This window comes from Bos indicus x Bos taurus, chromosome 17, assembly GCF_003369695.1.
Source record: "Bos indicus x Bos taurus breed Angus x Brahman F1 hybrid chromosome 17, Bos_hybrid_MaternalHap_v2.0, whole genome shotgun sequence".
Taxonomy (NCBI): domain Eukaryota; kingdom Metazoa; phylum Chordata; class Mammalia; order Artiodactyla; family Bovidae; genus Bos; species Bos indicus x Bos taurus.
Window position 1 is genome coordinate 68,388,040 of NC_040092.1, and position 18,499 is coordinate 68,406,538.

General features: G+C 37.5%; 1 protein-coding gene across 3 annotated transcripts in view; it reads left to right on the plus strand.

The window, feature by feature from the left end:
• MND1 (meiotic nuclear divisions 1) overlaps window positions 1-18,499 on the plus strand; it is a 114,691-nt gene that overhangs the window by 52,915 nt on the left and 43,277 nt on the right. For all 3 annotated transcript variants that reach the window (XM_027513482.1, XM_027513484.1, XM_027513481.1), the window contains exons 5-6: window positions 7,048-7,122; window positions 10,050-10,164. In XM_027513482.1, coding sequence (XP_027369283.1) covers window positions 7,048-7,122; window positions 10,050-10,164 — 190 coding nt within the window. The remainder of the gene's footprint in view (window positions 1-7,047; window positions 7,123-10,049; window positions 10,165-18,499) is intronic.

Consider the following 18,499-nt stretch of genomic DNA (forward strand, 5'->3'; position numbering starts at 1 on the left):
TTCTCCAGGCAAGAACACTGGAGTGGGTTGCCATTTCCTTCTCCAATGCTTGAAAGTGAAAAGTGAAAAGGAAGTCGCTCAGTCGTGTCTGACTCTTAGCGACCCCATGGATTACAGTCTACCAGGCTCCTCCATCCATGGGATTTTCCAGGCAAGAGTACTGGAGTGGGGTACCATTGCCTTCTCCGACTAGACAAATGAAGAGATGCTAAATCTTGAAAATCAAAGACATTCAAATTTAAACAATAATGGAATGTCATTTTTCAGCCATCAGATTATCATTCTTTTAAGCTATTGCCAGTATCCATTTTGGGGGAGACCCACAGAGAGTAAACTTGTTTTATACAGTTGGTGAAGGACAAAAATGAACAAACGTTCAGCATTCATGTCACACCCATTAGGATAGCTGTGATGAAAAAGAAAAAATTTTAAGTGTTGGAGAAATTGAACCTTGTGCATTGCTGATGGGAATGTAAAATGGTGAAGTCGTCATGGAAAACAGTATGGTGTTTCCCCAGAAAGTTAAACAGAATTACCATATAACCCAGCAGTTCCACTTCAAAGTGTATACCCCCAAAGAACTAAAAACAGGAAGAGGTCTCTGGTGTAACAGTGTTCAGAGCAGTGTTATTCACAGTAGTGAAAAGGTGGAAACAACCCAAAGGTTAATCACCAGGTGAATCGATAAACAAAATGTGTTATGTACAAAAGTGGAATATTTATTTAGTCTTTAAAAGGAATGAAATTCTTGGGTAAATCTCAAGGAATGCTGTTGCTGGATCATATGATTAAAGTTTTGTAAGAAGCAGCCTATTGACTTCGTTGAGTACTATGATGTTTGAGTCTTTTTTTAAAAAAACTCATTTTAATATCTTGAAAATATATTCATATATTGCTTATAATAGGAAAGTAATTTTTCTTCTAGTTTTATTGAGATATGGTTGGCATAACTATATAAATTTAAAGTGTACAGCATAATGATTTGATTAACATACATCATGCAGTGATTACCACAATAAATTTAGTGAATATTCATCGTCTCCTATAGATACCAAAGAAATAGAAAAAAATTTTTTTTGGATGAGAATTCCTAGGATTTACTGTCTTAACTTTCATATGTAACATACACATTGCTAATTGTATTTATCATGTTGTGCATTATATCCCTGGTACAAGTAATAACTAGAAGTGTGTAACTTTTCAGACGTAGGGAACAGACTGGGGGGTTCAGGATGGGGAGACACGTGCACCCGTGGCTGATTCATGTAGATGTAAGGCAAAAACCACCACAATATTGTAAAGTAATTAGTCTCCAATTAAAATAAATGAATTATTTTTTTTTTAAATGTGTACCTTTTGACTGCCCTCATCCAATTCCCCCCACATACCCCCATTTCTGGTAACCACAAATTTGATCTTTTTCTATGAGTCACTATACTTGTTGAGAAATGCTGGACTGGAAGAAACACAAGCTGGAATCAAGATTGCCGGGAGAAATATCAATAACCTCAGATATGCAGATGATACCACCCTTATGGCAGAAAGTGAAAAGGAACTAAAAAGCCTCTTGATGAAAGTGAAAGTGGAAAGTGAAAAAGTTGGCTTAAAGCTCAACATTCAGAAAACGAAGATCATGGCATCTGATCCCATCACTTCATGGCAAATAGATGGGGAAACAGTGGAAACAGTGTCAGAGGTTTTTTTGGGGGGGCTCCAAAATCACTGCAGATGGTGACTGCAGACATGAAATTAAAAGACGCTTACTCCTTGGAAGGAAAGTTATGACCAACCTAGATAGCATATTCAAAAGCAGAGACATTACTTTGCCAACTAAGGTCCGTCTAGTCAAGGCTATGGTTTTTCCTGTGGTCATGTATGGATGTGAGAGTTGGATTGTGAAGAAGGCTGTGCGCCGAAGAATTGATGCTTTTGAACAGTGGTGTTGGAGAAGATTCTTGAGAGTCCCTTGGACTGCAAGGAGATCCAACCAGTCCATTCTGAAGGAGATCAGCCCTGGGATTTCTTTGGAAGGAATGATGCTAAAACTGAAGCTCCAGTACTTTGGCCACCTCATGCAAAGAGTTGACTCATTGGAAAAGACTCTGATGCTGGGAGGGATTGGGGGCAGGAGGAGAAGGGGACGACAGAGGATGAGATGGCTGGATGGCATCACTTACTCGATGGATGTGAGTCTGAGTGAACTCCGGGAGTTGGTGATGGACAGGGAGGCCTGGCGTGCTGTGATTCATGGGGTCGCAAAGAGTTGGACACGACTGATCGACTGAACTGAACTGATACTTTGTTGGTTCCTGTTACACAACATTGTGATTCTGTATTTCTGTACATTTCAAACTGATCACCATGGTAAGTATAGTCAGGATATGTCACCTTACAGAGATAGTACAGTGATTGACTGCATTCCACACACTGTACATTTCATACCCATGAGTCATTTATTTTGCAACTGGAAGTTTGTACCTCTTAATCTCCCTCACCTATTCCTTTCTTCTCCTACCCCCTTACCCAGGAAAAGGATTTCTAAAATAATAGTTAAATATGATCACAATATAGGAAATTTTATGTTTCACAGTACAAAGATAACATTGTCAAGTTTTGTGCATTTTCTTACAGGGTTTTCTTCTGGGGGGTTGGATTTTGGATCATACATAGTCTCTCAAAGGGCTTCCCTGGTGTCTCAGACAGTAAAGAATCTGCCTGCGATGTGGGAGACCTGCGTTCAATCCCTGGGTTGAGAAGATCATGGCAACTCACTCCGGTATTCTTACCTGGAGAATCCTCAAGGACAGAGGTGCCTGGCAGGCTAGTCCATGGGGTCACAGAGTCCGACACGACTGAGCGACTAAGCGTAGCACACAGTCTCTCAAATGTATTGACAGTTTTGTTTCCAGCTTTTTTAAAACTCTGTATTGGTGTCATTAAAAGTTCTTCTAAAATGTTTACTTTGGCTACATAATTGTGACACATCAATACCATGAAATAGCAATGTAACATTTCTCTATTGTTAAGACAATTACATAACCCCCTTCTTTATATATAAATTCATTTTTATATTACTCATTATTTTGTTATGATTGATTCCTAAATGGAATATCATCTTAATTTTAAAATTGTAGATACACCATATGTGTGTGTGCTAAGTCGCTTCAGTCGTATCTGACTCTGCAACTCTATTTACTGTAGCCTTGCAAGGCTTCTCGGATTCTCCAGCCAAGAATACTGGAGTGGGTTCCCATGCCCTCCTCCAGGGTATCTCTCCAACCCAGGGACTGAACCTGAGTCTCTTATATCTCCTACATTGGCCGGCGGGTTCTTTACCACCGACGCCACCTGAGGAGCCCCAGATATACTAATGAGACTTTTTAAATATATAAAATCTTAAATTATACTGGCGCTCTTTATTTTTTTTTTTTTTTTGAGGAGAAACAAGACATAGAACCTCTTTTTTCCATACCATATTGTGCATGAGTTTTGATAAAGCAGTAGACTTACCTGGTTTCTTTTACTGTTGCCTTTTTTCCCCAACCTCCTTTGACATTCTTTCCCACCTATGAGGGCTTCTGTATTTCTTTCAAAAGCTTTGAAATTTTATTTCTAAAAAGGAGCAAATCAGAATTCCAATGCAGCCAGCTTGAATCAATCTTTCTGTTCCTCCAAGCAGTGAATTAGCCCTTTAGAAAACATTGGCATTATGTCTCTGAAGCCTCAGAGTCTGTATAGGTGGACTGGAATGCGTTAAAGAGAAGCATTGTCAGATCCTTCCTCAAGTCTAAAGATGAAATCCTGTTCTTACTAATTATAAGTCATTTTTGTTGTTGCTGCTGCTGCTGTTTTTTCTGAGTTACTTCGGTTTTAGAAGTTATTTGCTTTAGTGAAAGTTGGAAGTAGGTTGTTATAGTATGTAGTTGGTTCTTGTTTTATGTTACAGAAATATGTCAAGAGAGTTTGCTCTTTAAAGGAGTCCTGTGGTGAATATTTTTTCTCATTATAGAATAGCACTTCTTTTTCTAATTTTGTGAATGTAGACTTTTGTGTTTCAGTGACAAATACTGAGATATTTTGTTTCTGGTTCGGACTACAGTGCTTAGCATTAAATCATTGTTGCTGATGAACTAGGTAATATTCTCCCATATATTAATATCTTGTGTATTTTAGTTGGGTTTGTTACTGCAAAAAAAAACAGATTTCTGTAGTAGTTAGTAGTTCTCAAAAGTGTGATGCCCCTAATCAGAAGCGTCAGCATCCCATCGCCTGGGAGCATGTTAGAAATGCACATTGTTAGGCTCTGCCCTAGACCTCTTCTGTTCAAAGCGAGAGGGGGCGCCCAGCAGCCTGGGCTTTAACACGTCCTTCGGGTGACCCTGATGTGCACTCAAGTTTAGGACTACTGGTTTAGATAATATCTACAGTGGCTGAAATCTCGGCTCTTAATCACTGAAGGCCTAGATTTGGTTTAATTCCAAGGTATGTGTTAGGAACTATGGCAATATTGCTTCTAAGAGGTGTGTAGATGAGAAACGGATAGCATGGGCTGCCGCACAGAAGTTGCTTTCATTGTTTTGAGCAATTGAGATTTTAGGAAATAAACATAGAGCCAAGATTCCTTCCCTACTAAGTTGAACCAAACTGTTTCAGTGCTTAGAATAATTAGCAGAAGCTTCTCATTTGATACCATCATTTAACAGAGATAGTTAAAATGACAAATCATGAAATCACATCTAAAATACGTAAGATTATTTTCAGAGTTAAGAAATTCCTGAATTAGCTGTCTTTCAAAAGCTTTTAAATTGTAAATAATTGCAAGCAGACATACAATATCTGGGAGACATTTAATTAATATAATTAATGAACATATATAATTCATTAATTATAATGAATATAATTAGTGAACATATATTAATATGTCCATTAATTATTGGCTTATTTTTACATAGTTCTTCATTTAGGGAGTAACATCTACCTATCTGGTTAGTTTTTAAACATTTGTAATATAAAAATGTTGTGCTAATACCTACATGTATTTTTTCATTGGAAAATACTCCTAAATGTATATATTACATGCATTTACTAAATTATTTCAGGTGGGTCCTTCAGGGTGGAATATTAACATTTTAAACATGGTGTTATTTTATAAATGAGAACTCTTGTTTTAAAGAACAAGGTCTTGCTAAATTTAGGGCTTTAAAGCTTATTTTGGCTCTTAACTCTACAGCAGATTTTTGTATTTCAACTTAGGAAGATAATTACTCTCTCTAGAAGAGGTGTAACTGGTTTGGTGGTGATGTCCTCTTGTCATCACAGATGGATCTTGCTCGTGCTATGGATTAGAATCAGGGACTAGACAGCCAAATGAATACTAACAATATTCCCTTTGTACATATTGAGAAGTGGAAGATTTCTTAAAGTCAGGGTAAAGCTACCAACTTTTTGAAGATACTGTTTGTGATTTTTAAGCAAAAAAGGGTATCTAAGTATAATTCACCCTCTCCACATATAACGAAGTCATATTGTGAAAGATCAGTTTTTTTTACAATCAGCCAAAAGAAATTACTCATCCATTTGTTAATTATTTTCCAAATGTTTATAACTTAAGAGTGAATGAAGAGTAGAATATATGTTAAGAAAGCCCTTACCCAAGGGGCTTCCCTTGTGGCTCAGCTGGTAAAGAATCGGCCTGCAGTGTGGGAGACCAGAGTTCGATCCCTGGGTTGGGAAGATCCCCTGGAGAAGGGAAAGGCTACCCACTCCAGTATTCTGGCCTGGAGAATTCCATGGACTGTAGAGTCCAGGGGGTCGCAAAGAGTCCGACACAACTGAGCAACTTTCACTTTCACCCAATCAATGAGTCTAAGATTTCTAACTAGTTTACAGCAAAAGATGTGGTAGAGAATTTCCCGTGATTATTTATTTAGTTTGGGGCCCAGGTGAGATTAATAAAATTGAGACGGGAAGCAATGTTCTGAAATTAACCAATCCCTTTCGGTGTGGGCTCAACCACATGCTAATGAATATTCTAAGAGTCTAAGGTCTCTTTATGCTTGTGTTATTTAATCCATTTTCAATATAACTTACTACTTTCTAAGCTTGTATGTTTAAACTGGTTACTTTTAAGATATCTAAAACATGTAATATTGGCAATGCTGTGCTGTTCTTAGTCATGTTCAGCTCTTTGTGACTCCATGGACCATAGCCTGCCAGGCTCCTCTGTCAATGGGAATTCTCTATGCAAGAGTACTGGAGTGGGTTGCCATACCTTTGTCCTGGGAATCGTCCCAACCCAGGGATTGAACCCACGTCTCCCGCATTGCAGATGGATTCTTTACCATCTGAGCCACCAAGGAAGCCCATGAATACTGGAGTGTGTAGTCTATCCCTTCTCCAGGGGATCTTCCTGACCCAGGGATCAAACCAGGGTCTCCTGCATTGCAGGTGACTCTTCACCAACTGAGCTACTGGGGAAGCCCAAATTGGCAGTACGTTTGTCTGATAGATTTTTCTTGTCTAAGAACTTAGTGTATAATTCCTCATAAAGTACCTTATTTAAGAAGAATAATTAAGAATAGTTTCATTTTTGACTCTCTATTAGTGAAACAGGTCACAGTACTACCAGTCTATAAGAAACAGAGTGTTTCAAAAAGACTTTAGTCTGAAGTGAAATGAAATTTGAAGAGAGAATTTATATAAAACAAGATTTTTTTGAACTTTCAAATTAAAATTTTAAATAATATACCTCAGGTTGTTTGTGATGGAGGCAGGGAATCTGATGAAAGAAGACTGAAAAGATTGATAACATATTCATTTTTTTTGTATAGGATAAGAAGAAATATTTTAAACTTTTTCAGTCTGCCCTAGTGATTCATAGTACTTGCTTTTCTTCAAGTTAGAGAAGTCAGTTCCCAAGTAGTCTTTGACATTTTTTGTTATGCTGACTTGGGCTGAAGGCAAATCTTATTTTGTCTTTTTGATTCATAAACTTTATGTTAAGCCAGTTTATCTTAGCAAGCCATTTTCTTTGTTTCAATTTTATAGTTATCTGAGGGAAACCAAAAGTATGCAAACCTACAGAAAAGCATCGAGAAAGCTAAAGTTGGCAGACATGAAACGGTAAGTGTCATCTGTATGTTCTTTAATAATGTCGGTTCTAAGCGTAATGAAAGCAGTAGTGCTTCCTGTGAGGAGGATGCTGTTCCTACTAGCAAAGAAGCAAGTCCCAGCAAAGGCTGTGAACATTTGACCTGACCCACTGACTGTGAACCTAGATTTATTATTATTGTATTATATACGGCAGTGTAGCAAAGAAACACAAACCCCGGAGCCAGACTGCCTGGGTTTTCGTCTCCTAAACTCTCTCTGCTCCGTTTTCTCAGTTGTAAAATGAGGAATAATAAAATCTACTTCATTGAGTTATTGTTTGATTAAGCTAGCTAATATTTGCAAAGCACTTAGAAGAGAGCCTGGCACAAAGTAAGCCCTGTATAAATGTTTATGTAAATTTTTAAGAGTTGGGATTTTTAAGTCTTGGCACAGAACCAATTGAAAACTGTCAATATAGGGTCCTTTTGGTCTTGTAATATTTTTAAATTATTTAAATGAATATTGACCTGTTTTATTTTTTAAAGTACAGTATTCTCTAAAGTATTATATTAGGGTTTTTTTTCATGTTGATGTATGGCAAAACCAATACAATACTGTAAAGTAATTAGCCTCTAATTAAAATAAATAAATTTAAATTTAAAAAAATAAAGTATTATATTAGGGGTTTTTTAAAATCACTTTACTTTTTAGTTTTATCATTATCTCAAGTTTGAACTTATGACTTGAAAAAATGTTGAAGATCAACATGAACCTCTCAGCCCTTCATAGCAGCCTCTGTACCACTTGTTGTGAAAGACACTCAAAAACTGGTCACATTGTACAGAAGAATACATCACAGATTTACATGGCTTTATGCTTTTCAAAGTTATTTTATATATATTCTTTCATGTGAGTAGTCAGCACAGCCACGGATAGGAATTGGAGAATGGTAATTGCTAAAGAATATTTAAGGGAAGGTGAGTTCTGGGCACAACCTGAAAGTTTTATTTCTTCATTTGGCAACAAGTGCCACTTTTTAAAATTCAGTCATGGTTTTTTTCCTTTGATTTGGCAATAACCTATAGAAGCACCTTCAACTAACGGTGACATACTCATGCCCATAATAGTCAGGCTGCTGAGATTGCCCAGTCCACTTTAACCACTGAAACTAGGGGAAACCACTGGCAAACCTGGTTGGTGCCTACAGCTATCAGATTATAGTAATGAGAGTTCAGAGTGGCTCCCGAGAAAGATGGACTCTTACGTTCATCCTGAGTTCGCTAGTCAGGAGTTTTCAGAAATAGCTGGAAGCTTTTTCTACCTATTAGATAGTATTCCTGGTGATGATGATACTGCTGACAATGACAGTGAAGAAGACATAGCTGTCATATATATTCTGCTTACTGTGAGCCAGGCAGGTGCTGTTCCAAACGCATTTTCTGTATTGAATTTTGCCAGTAGTTCAAGGAGGTGGCCTCTATTACCGTCTTCATTTTTACATTTGAGGAACTGAAAGCACAAAAAGGTTAAGTAATGTGGCAAAGGTCTTGTTGCTAATAACCAGTCTGGGACGGCTCCCAGTTCAGGATATCCGGAGAGCTGTCCCTGTATTCACACAGACACTCAGCACTCTCTTCACCTGGCTTCCTTAGCTTTTTCTCCTCTCATTTTTCATTGAGGATTATGTATGATTTGGGCATTGATAGCAAATAATGATCAGCATATCTTGTGGTTATTTTAAATCACTCCTGAACTGTGCTAATATGGCCTACCTTAATCATATATAGCTGTTTACTTTTGAACAGCTAAACAGTTAAAATTAAATACAATTGAATTTGGTTTCTCAGTAATAAGAGTCACATTTCATGTACTTAGTAGCCCCATGTGGTTAATGTTTCCTGCACTGGAGAACACAGATCTAGAACATTTCTATTATTGCAGAGTTCTGTTGAACTCTGCTACATCAGAGCTCTGTACATGCATTCTCTTGCATCGATGCTAGGAAAAGGAGCCAAAGAGAGCAACTGAAGGCAAAAGTAGAAAAATACAAGTACAGAAGTACAAGCTAGCAAGGAACCTTAAACGAGTCCCATTAGAGACCTTGAACTCTATTTGGTTTTGCCTCAAACTTATCTTATAATTGGAGAAGGAAATGGCAACCCACTCCAGTATCCTTGCCCTGAAAATCTCGTGGACGGAAGAGCTTGGTCGGCTATAGTACATGGGGTCGCAAAGAGTCGGGCACGACTGAGCGAGTAACACTTATCCTATAATTCTATACCATAACCTTTTCCAGTGTTTGCTTTTGGTTTGGGCTTATTTTTCACACACATAAACTGAATACCAACAGCACTGTGACTTCTACCTGTTAATGAAAACTGTGGCTAGAAATTTCAAATGCTGTTTATTGGATCATTTTTTGTTTCAAAGTTTTACCTTTAAAGGAAAGTGATGGGAGGTCACAGTTCTATTCTTATATCTTTAAATATTTTTTAAAGTTAATCATTCTTGAAGACTAGAAAATTATCTAGAACACTTTTTTTTTAAGGAAAACTTTATACTGTCTGATGTTGCCGTAAAATTTACGTACATATATATAGTGTGTGTGTGTGTGTGTGTGTGTGTGTGTGTATATACACAATCTTGTGAAACTCTCCAAAAAATTACCATTTGTCATGTAATGACAAATGACAACTATTATGTAATAACAATCATCTTTGAGTTTCCATTCAGTTAACATATACATAAGATAATTGGAGATTGCAGAGAAAAATGAGAATTGAGTTTGTTCTTATACTGTGAATATATGTATGTGTGTGTATATACTGATATTAATGTTGTCAAAAGCCCAATTCTTATCAGTTATGAGAAATAAGATAAAAATGTTTGTAAAATGTATAATCTTATAACATGGCATTTTGTTTGTCTTATTGGACATAACGTTATTTTGAATACAGGAAGAGCGAACTATGCTAGCAAAAGAGCTTTCTTCACTTCGAGACCAAAGGGAACAGCTAAAGGCTGAAGTAGAAAAATACAGAGAATGTGACCCACAAGTTGTGGAAGAAATACGTAAGTTTGTGTTACTCCCTGAGAGTTCTTAACTTTGCTAATGAAAGATACTTTATACTTCTAGTTGCCTTGTAACCATCCTCCATGTATATGAGAAAATAAAGCCCTTAATGCTATTACTATTGCATTAATATTTCCATTAAGGAGTCTTAATGTTAAAGCACTGAACAGTCAAAACTGAGCATTTCAAGAATAAGGAGAGCTGGTGGGGTAGGATAAAGATAGAAAATGTAAGCTTAGGAAACTGAAGAGTCAGAGAAGGAGCTAAGTTGACCTCAAGTACCTTGTATCCAGAAAGAAATACACTGTTATAGGAAAAGAATACCAAAAGATTTGAGTTTACAAGTTGCAGAAAATTAATCCATGTGTTGATTTTCCGTTTGAATATTCCAGTGATGTTTTTCCTTACTTTTAAACCAGAGTCCCCAAAGCTTCATTTTCAATATTTTTTTGTACATTTATGTAAAGATAGAATTTTGAATATTTGAGGAAATGAAAGATATTATACTTAATTGTTTAGAAAAATATGCATAACTTTTTTCATATTTTTCTGTCTTAGATTGTCTTTTCATTTAGGAAATTATCAAATGAAACATTTAGAAAAATGGATATTATAGTATGTGATTGAAGGTTTTGAGAGAAAATTGAAAATATTTAGTGTTTTTAAATTAACCTGAGGACAGTTCGATTACAGTTAAGTTTGATGGTGTTATTTATAACTAAACAAATGTTAAGCAGTTCAGTTAATGTAATCTAAAGTTTAAATTAATTTTAGAGATTGATTCCACTTTGCACAACTCCAAGAGGTGCCATTCAAATATATGTAGTACACAGCCTAGATAATATATATTAGCCCTGATTCAGCTGATTACCCAGGGTGATTTTCAAATCAAAGTGGAGACTTTGAAAGAAGAACCCTCTGCCAGTCATTTTCTGTTAATTATTTGAGGAGATACCATTGACTCTTTCATGCTGCCGTGGTTTCGTTTCGTGTATCATCTTCCTACAGAAGAAACTATTGATACTAACCAAATCTGCTTCAGAATTAACCACTCTAATCTGTTTTATTAAAGTTTTAACTAATGTCAAGTGAGCCTCAGTGTACACAGGCACATCAGAGCAGCAGGAGACAGGCTAGGCGTTCACTACTAGGAAGTGAGACCTCGCCGTAAGCCACCTGTAAGAGGAAACACAGACTGCTTGTTAAAGAGGACAGCAAGTATTGTGTATCCTACCCAGAGCAGTGTCTCGTCAAAGAGCACTTTTAAGAACAGTTTTCTTACCCAGATTTGTAATACTTCTGGTGGCTTATTTTCAGGATCAGCCTGGCTATTCCCTCTGGCAGTTGATCATGAAAATTCTGTTTCAGGAACCAAATATGATCTTTCGCCTATTACTTTCACTTGGATCTACCTTCCTGATTTTAGTTTTGTCTAATTCTTGGACTTTTTTCTTGAAGTGTCAACTCTTTGCTTACCTGCCTCATTCTCTTTTCTGTCTAGGGACCCACAGCTCGTAGCCACACCCAGCCACGGCTCTGCTTTTCACTTTGTGGTCCCCATTGTCTTGCCACAGCTCTTTCCCTGGGCAGATGACTGTGACTAATACCACCTGCACTTGGAACCTCCCATTTTTACAGACCTTTCCACAGTTAGATTGTATCTGTCCACTCAGGAATGACTAAAAACTCTTACTTAGGCTTTCAGAATCACTCTGACCCTCACTGATGGTGATCCTAAGCCAGTAGATCTTATAGTGCAGAAAATCAGTAAGGATTTTGTGCCAGACTAATTCATAAAGTGGGAAAACTTATTTCGAGCATGTAACTTCAGATTTGACATTCCTTGTACCTCTGAACCAAAGAGCAATTTTGGCAAGTGCATCGCTTCTTAGAAAGGTGATAAAACTTGAAGGGAGAAGTTTCAGGTATATTAAAGGTGATGGATTTTCTGGAGAGTTGAGTTGAGTCCAGCATAGTTGCAACCATATAAGGTGAATCTGTATTTGGGTCCTATAGAATTTATAATCACGAATCTATTACACATATATGAACTTTTGACATTTTCACATTGTACATTTTTTTACCGTAATAGAATGAGAGGATAAGAGTCTTTCCTGGCTTTGTGCTATTACTTTTTCATTCCATTAAAAAAATCATCTATTTTTATAAAATATATAATTATAGAAAACTGCATATTAAATAGACAGTAGATATCTAGGATAATTACATTATTTCAAAAATATATTGTAGATGTGAGGTAGAGTATTTTTTCCTATACTATAGGAAACTATAGAACTACAATCAGAATGAAAAAAAAAAAAGCTATCAGGACCTATATACCTATAGAAAGAATTTTTAGACTAACTTTAGTTCATACTTTTATAGAGAAATGTCTAGTCCTCTGCTTTTAAAATTCAGAACAGCTCACAAAAGTTTATTCAAATGTGGCACTTTGGCTTTCAGCCAAGATAAAGTAGTAATGTACTGAATTCACGCACACATAAAAACAAAAAAATGCGAAATAATGGTTTCCAAGATACTTGAAATTAGATGGCAAAGAAAAGTGATTCCTAGAAAAAGGAAACAGACAAAGTAAGCCTTACAATTATCCCAACTAGTTTTTTTTTTGAGGGAGTTTCCTGGCTGCAGCACAAGGAAGGAGAACTTTGGAAGAGCCCTGCAGACTTCCTGAGTCAGGATGAAACTGAGTCAGGGAGACCAGCGTGGATAGAGTTCACAGGACAGCATACTGGAGAGCAGAGAGTGACACAGACAGAGAGCCCTGGTGTCTAGAGAGAGCTCCTCTCAGCTATTCTGTGCACGCTTATGAGGAGACTACCCAAAGCTGAGGAAAGAACGATCGCAGAGGGCCAGGAGGAAACCAGTGCCAGGCAGTCCGAGAGGACCAGGAATAGTGTCTGTTCTCATCAGCCGGATTAGAAGCATTTGTAATTCACGAGGCACTGAGTAGAGTATCCAAGATGGACTGAGCTCTACTCTCAACCCAACTCACAAACCGTAAGAGCAAGTCTTGAAAGCATCAAATTATTGCAAAATAACTTAAATGCATTCCAGACAAAGCTCAGTAATACACAAAAATACCCAGCACCCAGCCGTGTAAAATTCATAATGTCTGGCATACAATGAAAGATTACCAGGCATGTACAAAGAAGTAGGAAAAATATGTTCATTAGTGAGAATACTCCTTCAATCAAAACTGATCCAGAATTGACACAGATAATGGAATTAGAAGACCATAAATGTAAATGAAAGTTGCTCAGTCGTGTCTGACTCTTTGCAACCTCATGGACTATACAGTCCATGGAATTCTCCAGGCCAGAATACTGAAGTGGATAGCCTTTCTCTTCTCCAGGGGATCTTCCCAACCCAGGGATTGAACCCAAGTCTCCTGCATTGCAGGCGGATTCTAAATGTATTCTATATGTTCAAAAGGTAAGTAGAAGCATTGAAGACATAAAAAAGATCCAAGTCAAACTTCTGGAAATGAACACTACAGTGTCTGAAAAGAAGAATGCACTGGATTGGATTAATAGCAGATTAAACTTGCAGGATTAGTGTATTTAAAGACTATGGCAATGAATATGATCCAAAATGAAACTCAGAGGAAAAGAAAAATTTTTAATGAAAATAGCATCTGTGAAACATAAGACAACTTCAGTGACCCTAATATATGTGTAATTGGAGTCCCAGAAGGAGTGTATATTGGGGATGGGGGCATGGTAGGGATGTTTCAGTTCAGAAAAGTATCTGAGGAAATAAAAGCTAAATTTTTTTCAAATTTGATTAAAACTGTAAACCCACCGATTCAAGAAATTTAAATATGTAGGTAGTAAATGGCAGTAATTTTCTTATCACTAAATCTAGAGAATTTTTAGGCTTTAACTTGACTGACCAGAAATCCTCTTTCCTCAATGAGATTATTGTTTTTAAAATGTGCTTTTTGGTAATGAGGTACTTCCCAGGATTTGACTATCATATTATTGCAGAACAGATTAAAGGATTATGAGTTTCACAAATTGATTTTAATAGGATTTTGTTCTTAATAGCATGGCTATAGCACCCAAATTATAACAATCAGGCTTGTCTCTAAGTTTATAATGGCTTATTTTGAAACAGTTTTTCTGCGGGTAATAGCTATAACCCATATGTCCATGTAGATATAGCTATGTATTATCTTTTATTTCTCAATAATCCCTGTAGGAAATATTTATATTTCATCATGCTAATTGAATTAAAGTGAGAAGAGATAAAATCAATTGTAGTAAAAATTAATTCTCACAGTAAAAGGTTTGGAAAGTAAATCTTATAAGTACTTAAGAGGTTTTTCTTAGAAACAAATGCCCAGATGACAGTGAAAATGGTGGAGTAAGGACCTTTGAAAATGTACCCTTCCATGAAAACTGGAAAAATTATTACAGCTTTTCCAGAACTCTAGAAACTAACCAAAGACTTACCTAGTCGAGAAAAATGGCCAAATCTCTGTAAGAAGAGCAAACTTTGTGGTTTCACCTTGCCCTACTCTCATCTCCTGCTCTCCAGCTCAACGGTAACCTTGAGAAATATCAGCCCTGCATTGTCAGTATCAGAGGGAGTAGAATGGACCTGGAGCTCTTTAAGACCCTCATGCCAAAGAACTGTTGTCATTATTTGCCATCTTTGATGCTCCCCTACAAGCTACCAATAGAAAGTATTGCCTTTTTTTGACCTGACTCGGAATATGCCCATCACTAACAGGGGAGCATCCCTCGGAAGTGTTTGTCTAAAACTGTTACAGGCAAGAATTTTAACGTCACAGCTCTCTTGGGTGATGAATAAGTTAACAAAAACAGTGGGCTAACCAAAAAATTTTAAAGGAGAAGCCAAAAGAGATGTTCTTAGATACCTTGAAATCAACATATTCCTAGAAATCTAAATGCCCATACACACGTTGGGCTATGCTCATTCTCATAGAAGACCTGAAGCGGTCCTAGCCTCCTACTGCCTGCTGACCTTGACGCTCTGTGTAGAGGTGGAGGCTAGAGCAGAGTTGTAAATCACCTAACTGAATATTGTTGGAACATGCTCAAACACACACATGCAGCCTCTCAGCAGAGATGTGAAGATTTAGTCCAGGTGTTTAAGGAAGTCCCTATTCAGTCACTGGCTGACCAGTAAGCAAACTGACTGGAGACTTCAGTAGCCACACATAACAAAAAATACAGACTTAACAGAATTAGTTCAGAGAAATCACTAGCTAAACAATAACTAGTAGCCACAACAACAACCCTGGGAACATGGGAAGAATCAGATTTCCAAAGTTGAAGCATTATATTATTGTAAATGTCCAGTTTCCACTGAAAAAATTGCAAGATATGCAAAAAATAAGAAAATATACCTCATGCATGATTTTGAACTTTAAATCAGCTGTTTAAATATGTTAAAAGAGCTAAAGAAAAATATGTTGGACTTCCCTGGTGGTACAGTAGATACAAATCCACCTGCCAATGCCGGGGACACCAGTTCAATCCCCAGTCCAGGAAGAGTCCACATGTTGTGGAGCAACTAAGCCTGCAAGCCCACTAGGCACTGCTGAAGCCCATGTGCCTAGAGCCTGTGCTCTGCAGTGAGAGAGACCACCACAGTGAAGCGCACTTTGAAGTGCACCACCACTGCAGCAAAGAGGAGCCCCTGTGCGCTGCAGCTAGAGAAAGCCCTCACACAGCAATGAAGACCCAGTGCAACCAAAAATAAGTACATTTTTTTAAAATAAAAAATGATCTGTCTAAAGCAGAGTACATCATGAGAAATGCCACATAAGCTGCAATCAAGATTGCTAGGAGAAATATCAATAACCCTTATGACAGAAAGTGAAGAAGAACTAAAGAACCTCTTGATGAAAGTGGAAAAGAGAAGAGTGAAAAAGGTGGCTTATAACTCAACATTCAGAAAACTGAGATCATGGCATCTGGTCCCCTCACTTCATGGCAAATAGATGGGGAAACAATGGAAACAGTGACATTTTATTTGGGGGGGCTCCAAAATCACTGCAGATGGTGACTGCAGTCATGAAACTAAAAGACGGTTGCTCCTTGGAAGAAAAGCTCTGATCAACCTAGACAGCATATTAAAAAGCAGAGACAATACTTGGCCAACAAAGTCCTGTCTAGTCAAAGCTATGGTTTTTCCAGTAGTCACGTATGGATATGAGAGTTGGACTATAAAGAACAATGAGTGCAAAAGAATTGATGCTTTTGAAGTGTGGTGTTGGAGAAGACTCTTGAGAGTCCCTTGGACTGCAAGGAGATCCAACCAGTCCATCCTAAAGGAAATCAGTCCTGAATATTCATTGGAAGGACTGATGCTGAAGTTGAAACTCTCGTACTTTGGCTACCTGATGTGAAGAACTGACTCATTTGAAAAGACCCTGATCCTGGGAAAGATTGAGGATGGGAGGAGAAGGGGACAACAGAGGATGAGATGATTGGATGGTATCACCGACTCAATGGGCACAAGTTTGAGCAAGCTCTGGGAGTTGATAATGGACAGGGAAGCCTGACGTGCTGCAGTCCATGGGGTCACAAAGAGTCGGACATGACTGAGCAACTGAACTGAACTAAAGGAAAATCTGTAAATGATATCTCATCAAATACAGTAATCCCCTACATACAAATAAGTTCCATTCCAAGAGCGCATTCGTAAGTCCAACAGTTAGTCTAGGTACCAAGCAACACAATTAGCTATATAGTACTATACTATATACTGTAATAGGCTATAATACTTTTCACACAAATAATACATTTAAAAAAACACAAAAAATAAAACATTTTTAATCTTAACTATACAGTACCTTGAAAAGTACAATAGTGTAGTACACAGCTGACATATTAGGAACTGGCATCCAGTGAACAGGCAAGACGAATTACCGACTGGAGAGGAGGTGGGAGATGGTAGAGTTGAAGTATTGTCAGCAGTAGGAGATGGAGGGCAAGCTGCAGTTTCGCTCATGCCTGATGATGGCACAGGTTCTGGTTCCTTGCTAGCTTCAGTTCTATCTACCTTCTTGAAAAAAGACCCAGTGATGCCTGGGTAGCAGCTCTTGTTTTCTCATCATAGACGATGACGTGGCAGCGTTGGGTTGCGTCTGAAGAGCTGCTGCAGCTTCTGTGTATCCTTCTACCTTGCCATTTCCTGCATCGAAAATTCCCTCAGCTGGTCCTTGTCTGTCTCTGTTCTTTCTGTGGACCCCCTGTTCCATTTTTTTGCCTCGCTCCACTCTCGATTATTTTCACTTTTGTTTCCATCATTATCACCTGGGGCTTCTTAGCAGCACCAGCTGCATTACCACTGCTTTTGTGCTTGCTCTTGGACATCCTGGACTTGAAATAAAGATCTTGTTCTACTGTACTCCGTACACTACTGTACAGTAAAGTACACAGAAACACAGCCACTTGTAGAGGACGCGTGCACGTGACATTCTGCACTGTGCACGTGAACTGACTTACATGAGTGGACATGTGAACACATGTTTGCATGTTGGAAGGTTCATATGAAAGGCATTTACTGTAGAGAATATAAATAAAGAGGTAGAATAAAGAAGGAACCAAATAGAAATTCTGGAGCTGAAAACTATAGTAAGTAGCTGAAACATTCACTGGAAGGATTAACAGCAGATTTGAGCAGGCAAAAGAAAGTTATCTTCAGCAACTTGAAGATAGTTCTGTTGATATAATCCAATCTGAGAAACAGATATTAGAAAGAATGAAAAAACATTAACAGAGTCTCACAAACCTATGGTATGGTATCAGAAATGCCAAGATTCCCATAATGGCTGTCCCAGAAGGAGATCAGAGAGAAAGCTGCCAAGGGAATAAAAGCTGAAAATGTCCCAAATCTGATGAAAAACTTTAATTTACACTTAGAAAAGGCTTAACAAACTCCAGTTAGGACAGCCTCAAAGAGATCCATACATAAACTCATAATGGTCAAATTGTCAATTGAAAGCAATAAAAAAAGTAACTCAACATATTTAATGGATCTTCAATCAGATTCTTAGAAGCCATAGATGCCAGAGATATTAAAATGACATATTCAAAATGATGAAAAGCTGTCAACCAAGAATTCTATATCTGGAAATATTTTTCTTCAAAAATGAAAACCAGGCTAAGATATTCTCAGGTAAATAATTGAAAGAGTTTGTCACTAAAAAAAATATAGAATTCCTTTTGGTTGGAGTGAAAGAATAGTAGACAGTAACTTGATCAACATGAAGAAAAAAGGAGATTTATATGAGTAAATCTAAAGGACAGTATTGTGTATTTTTTTTTTATTTTATTT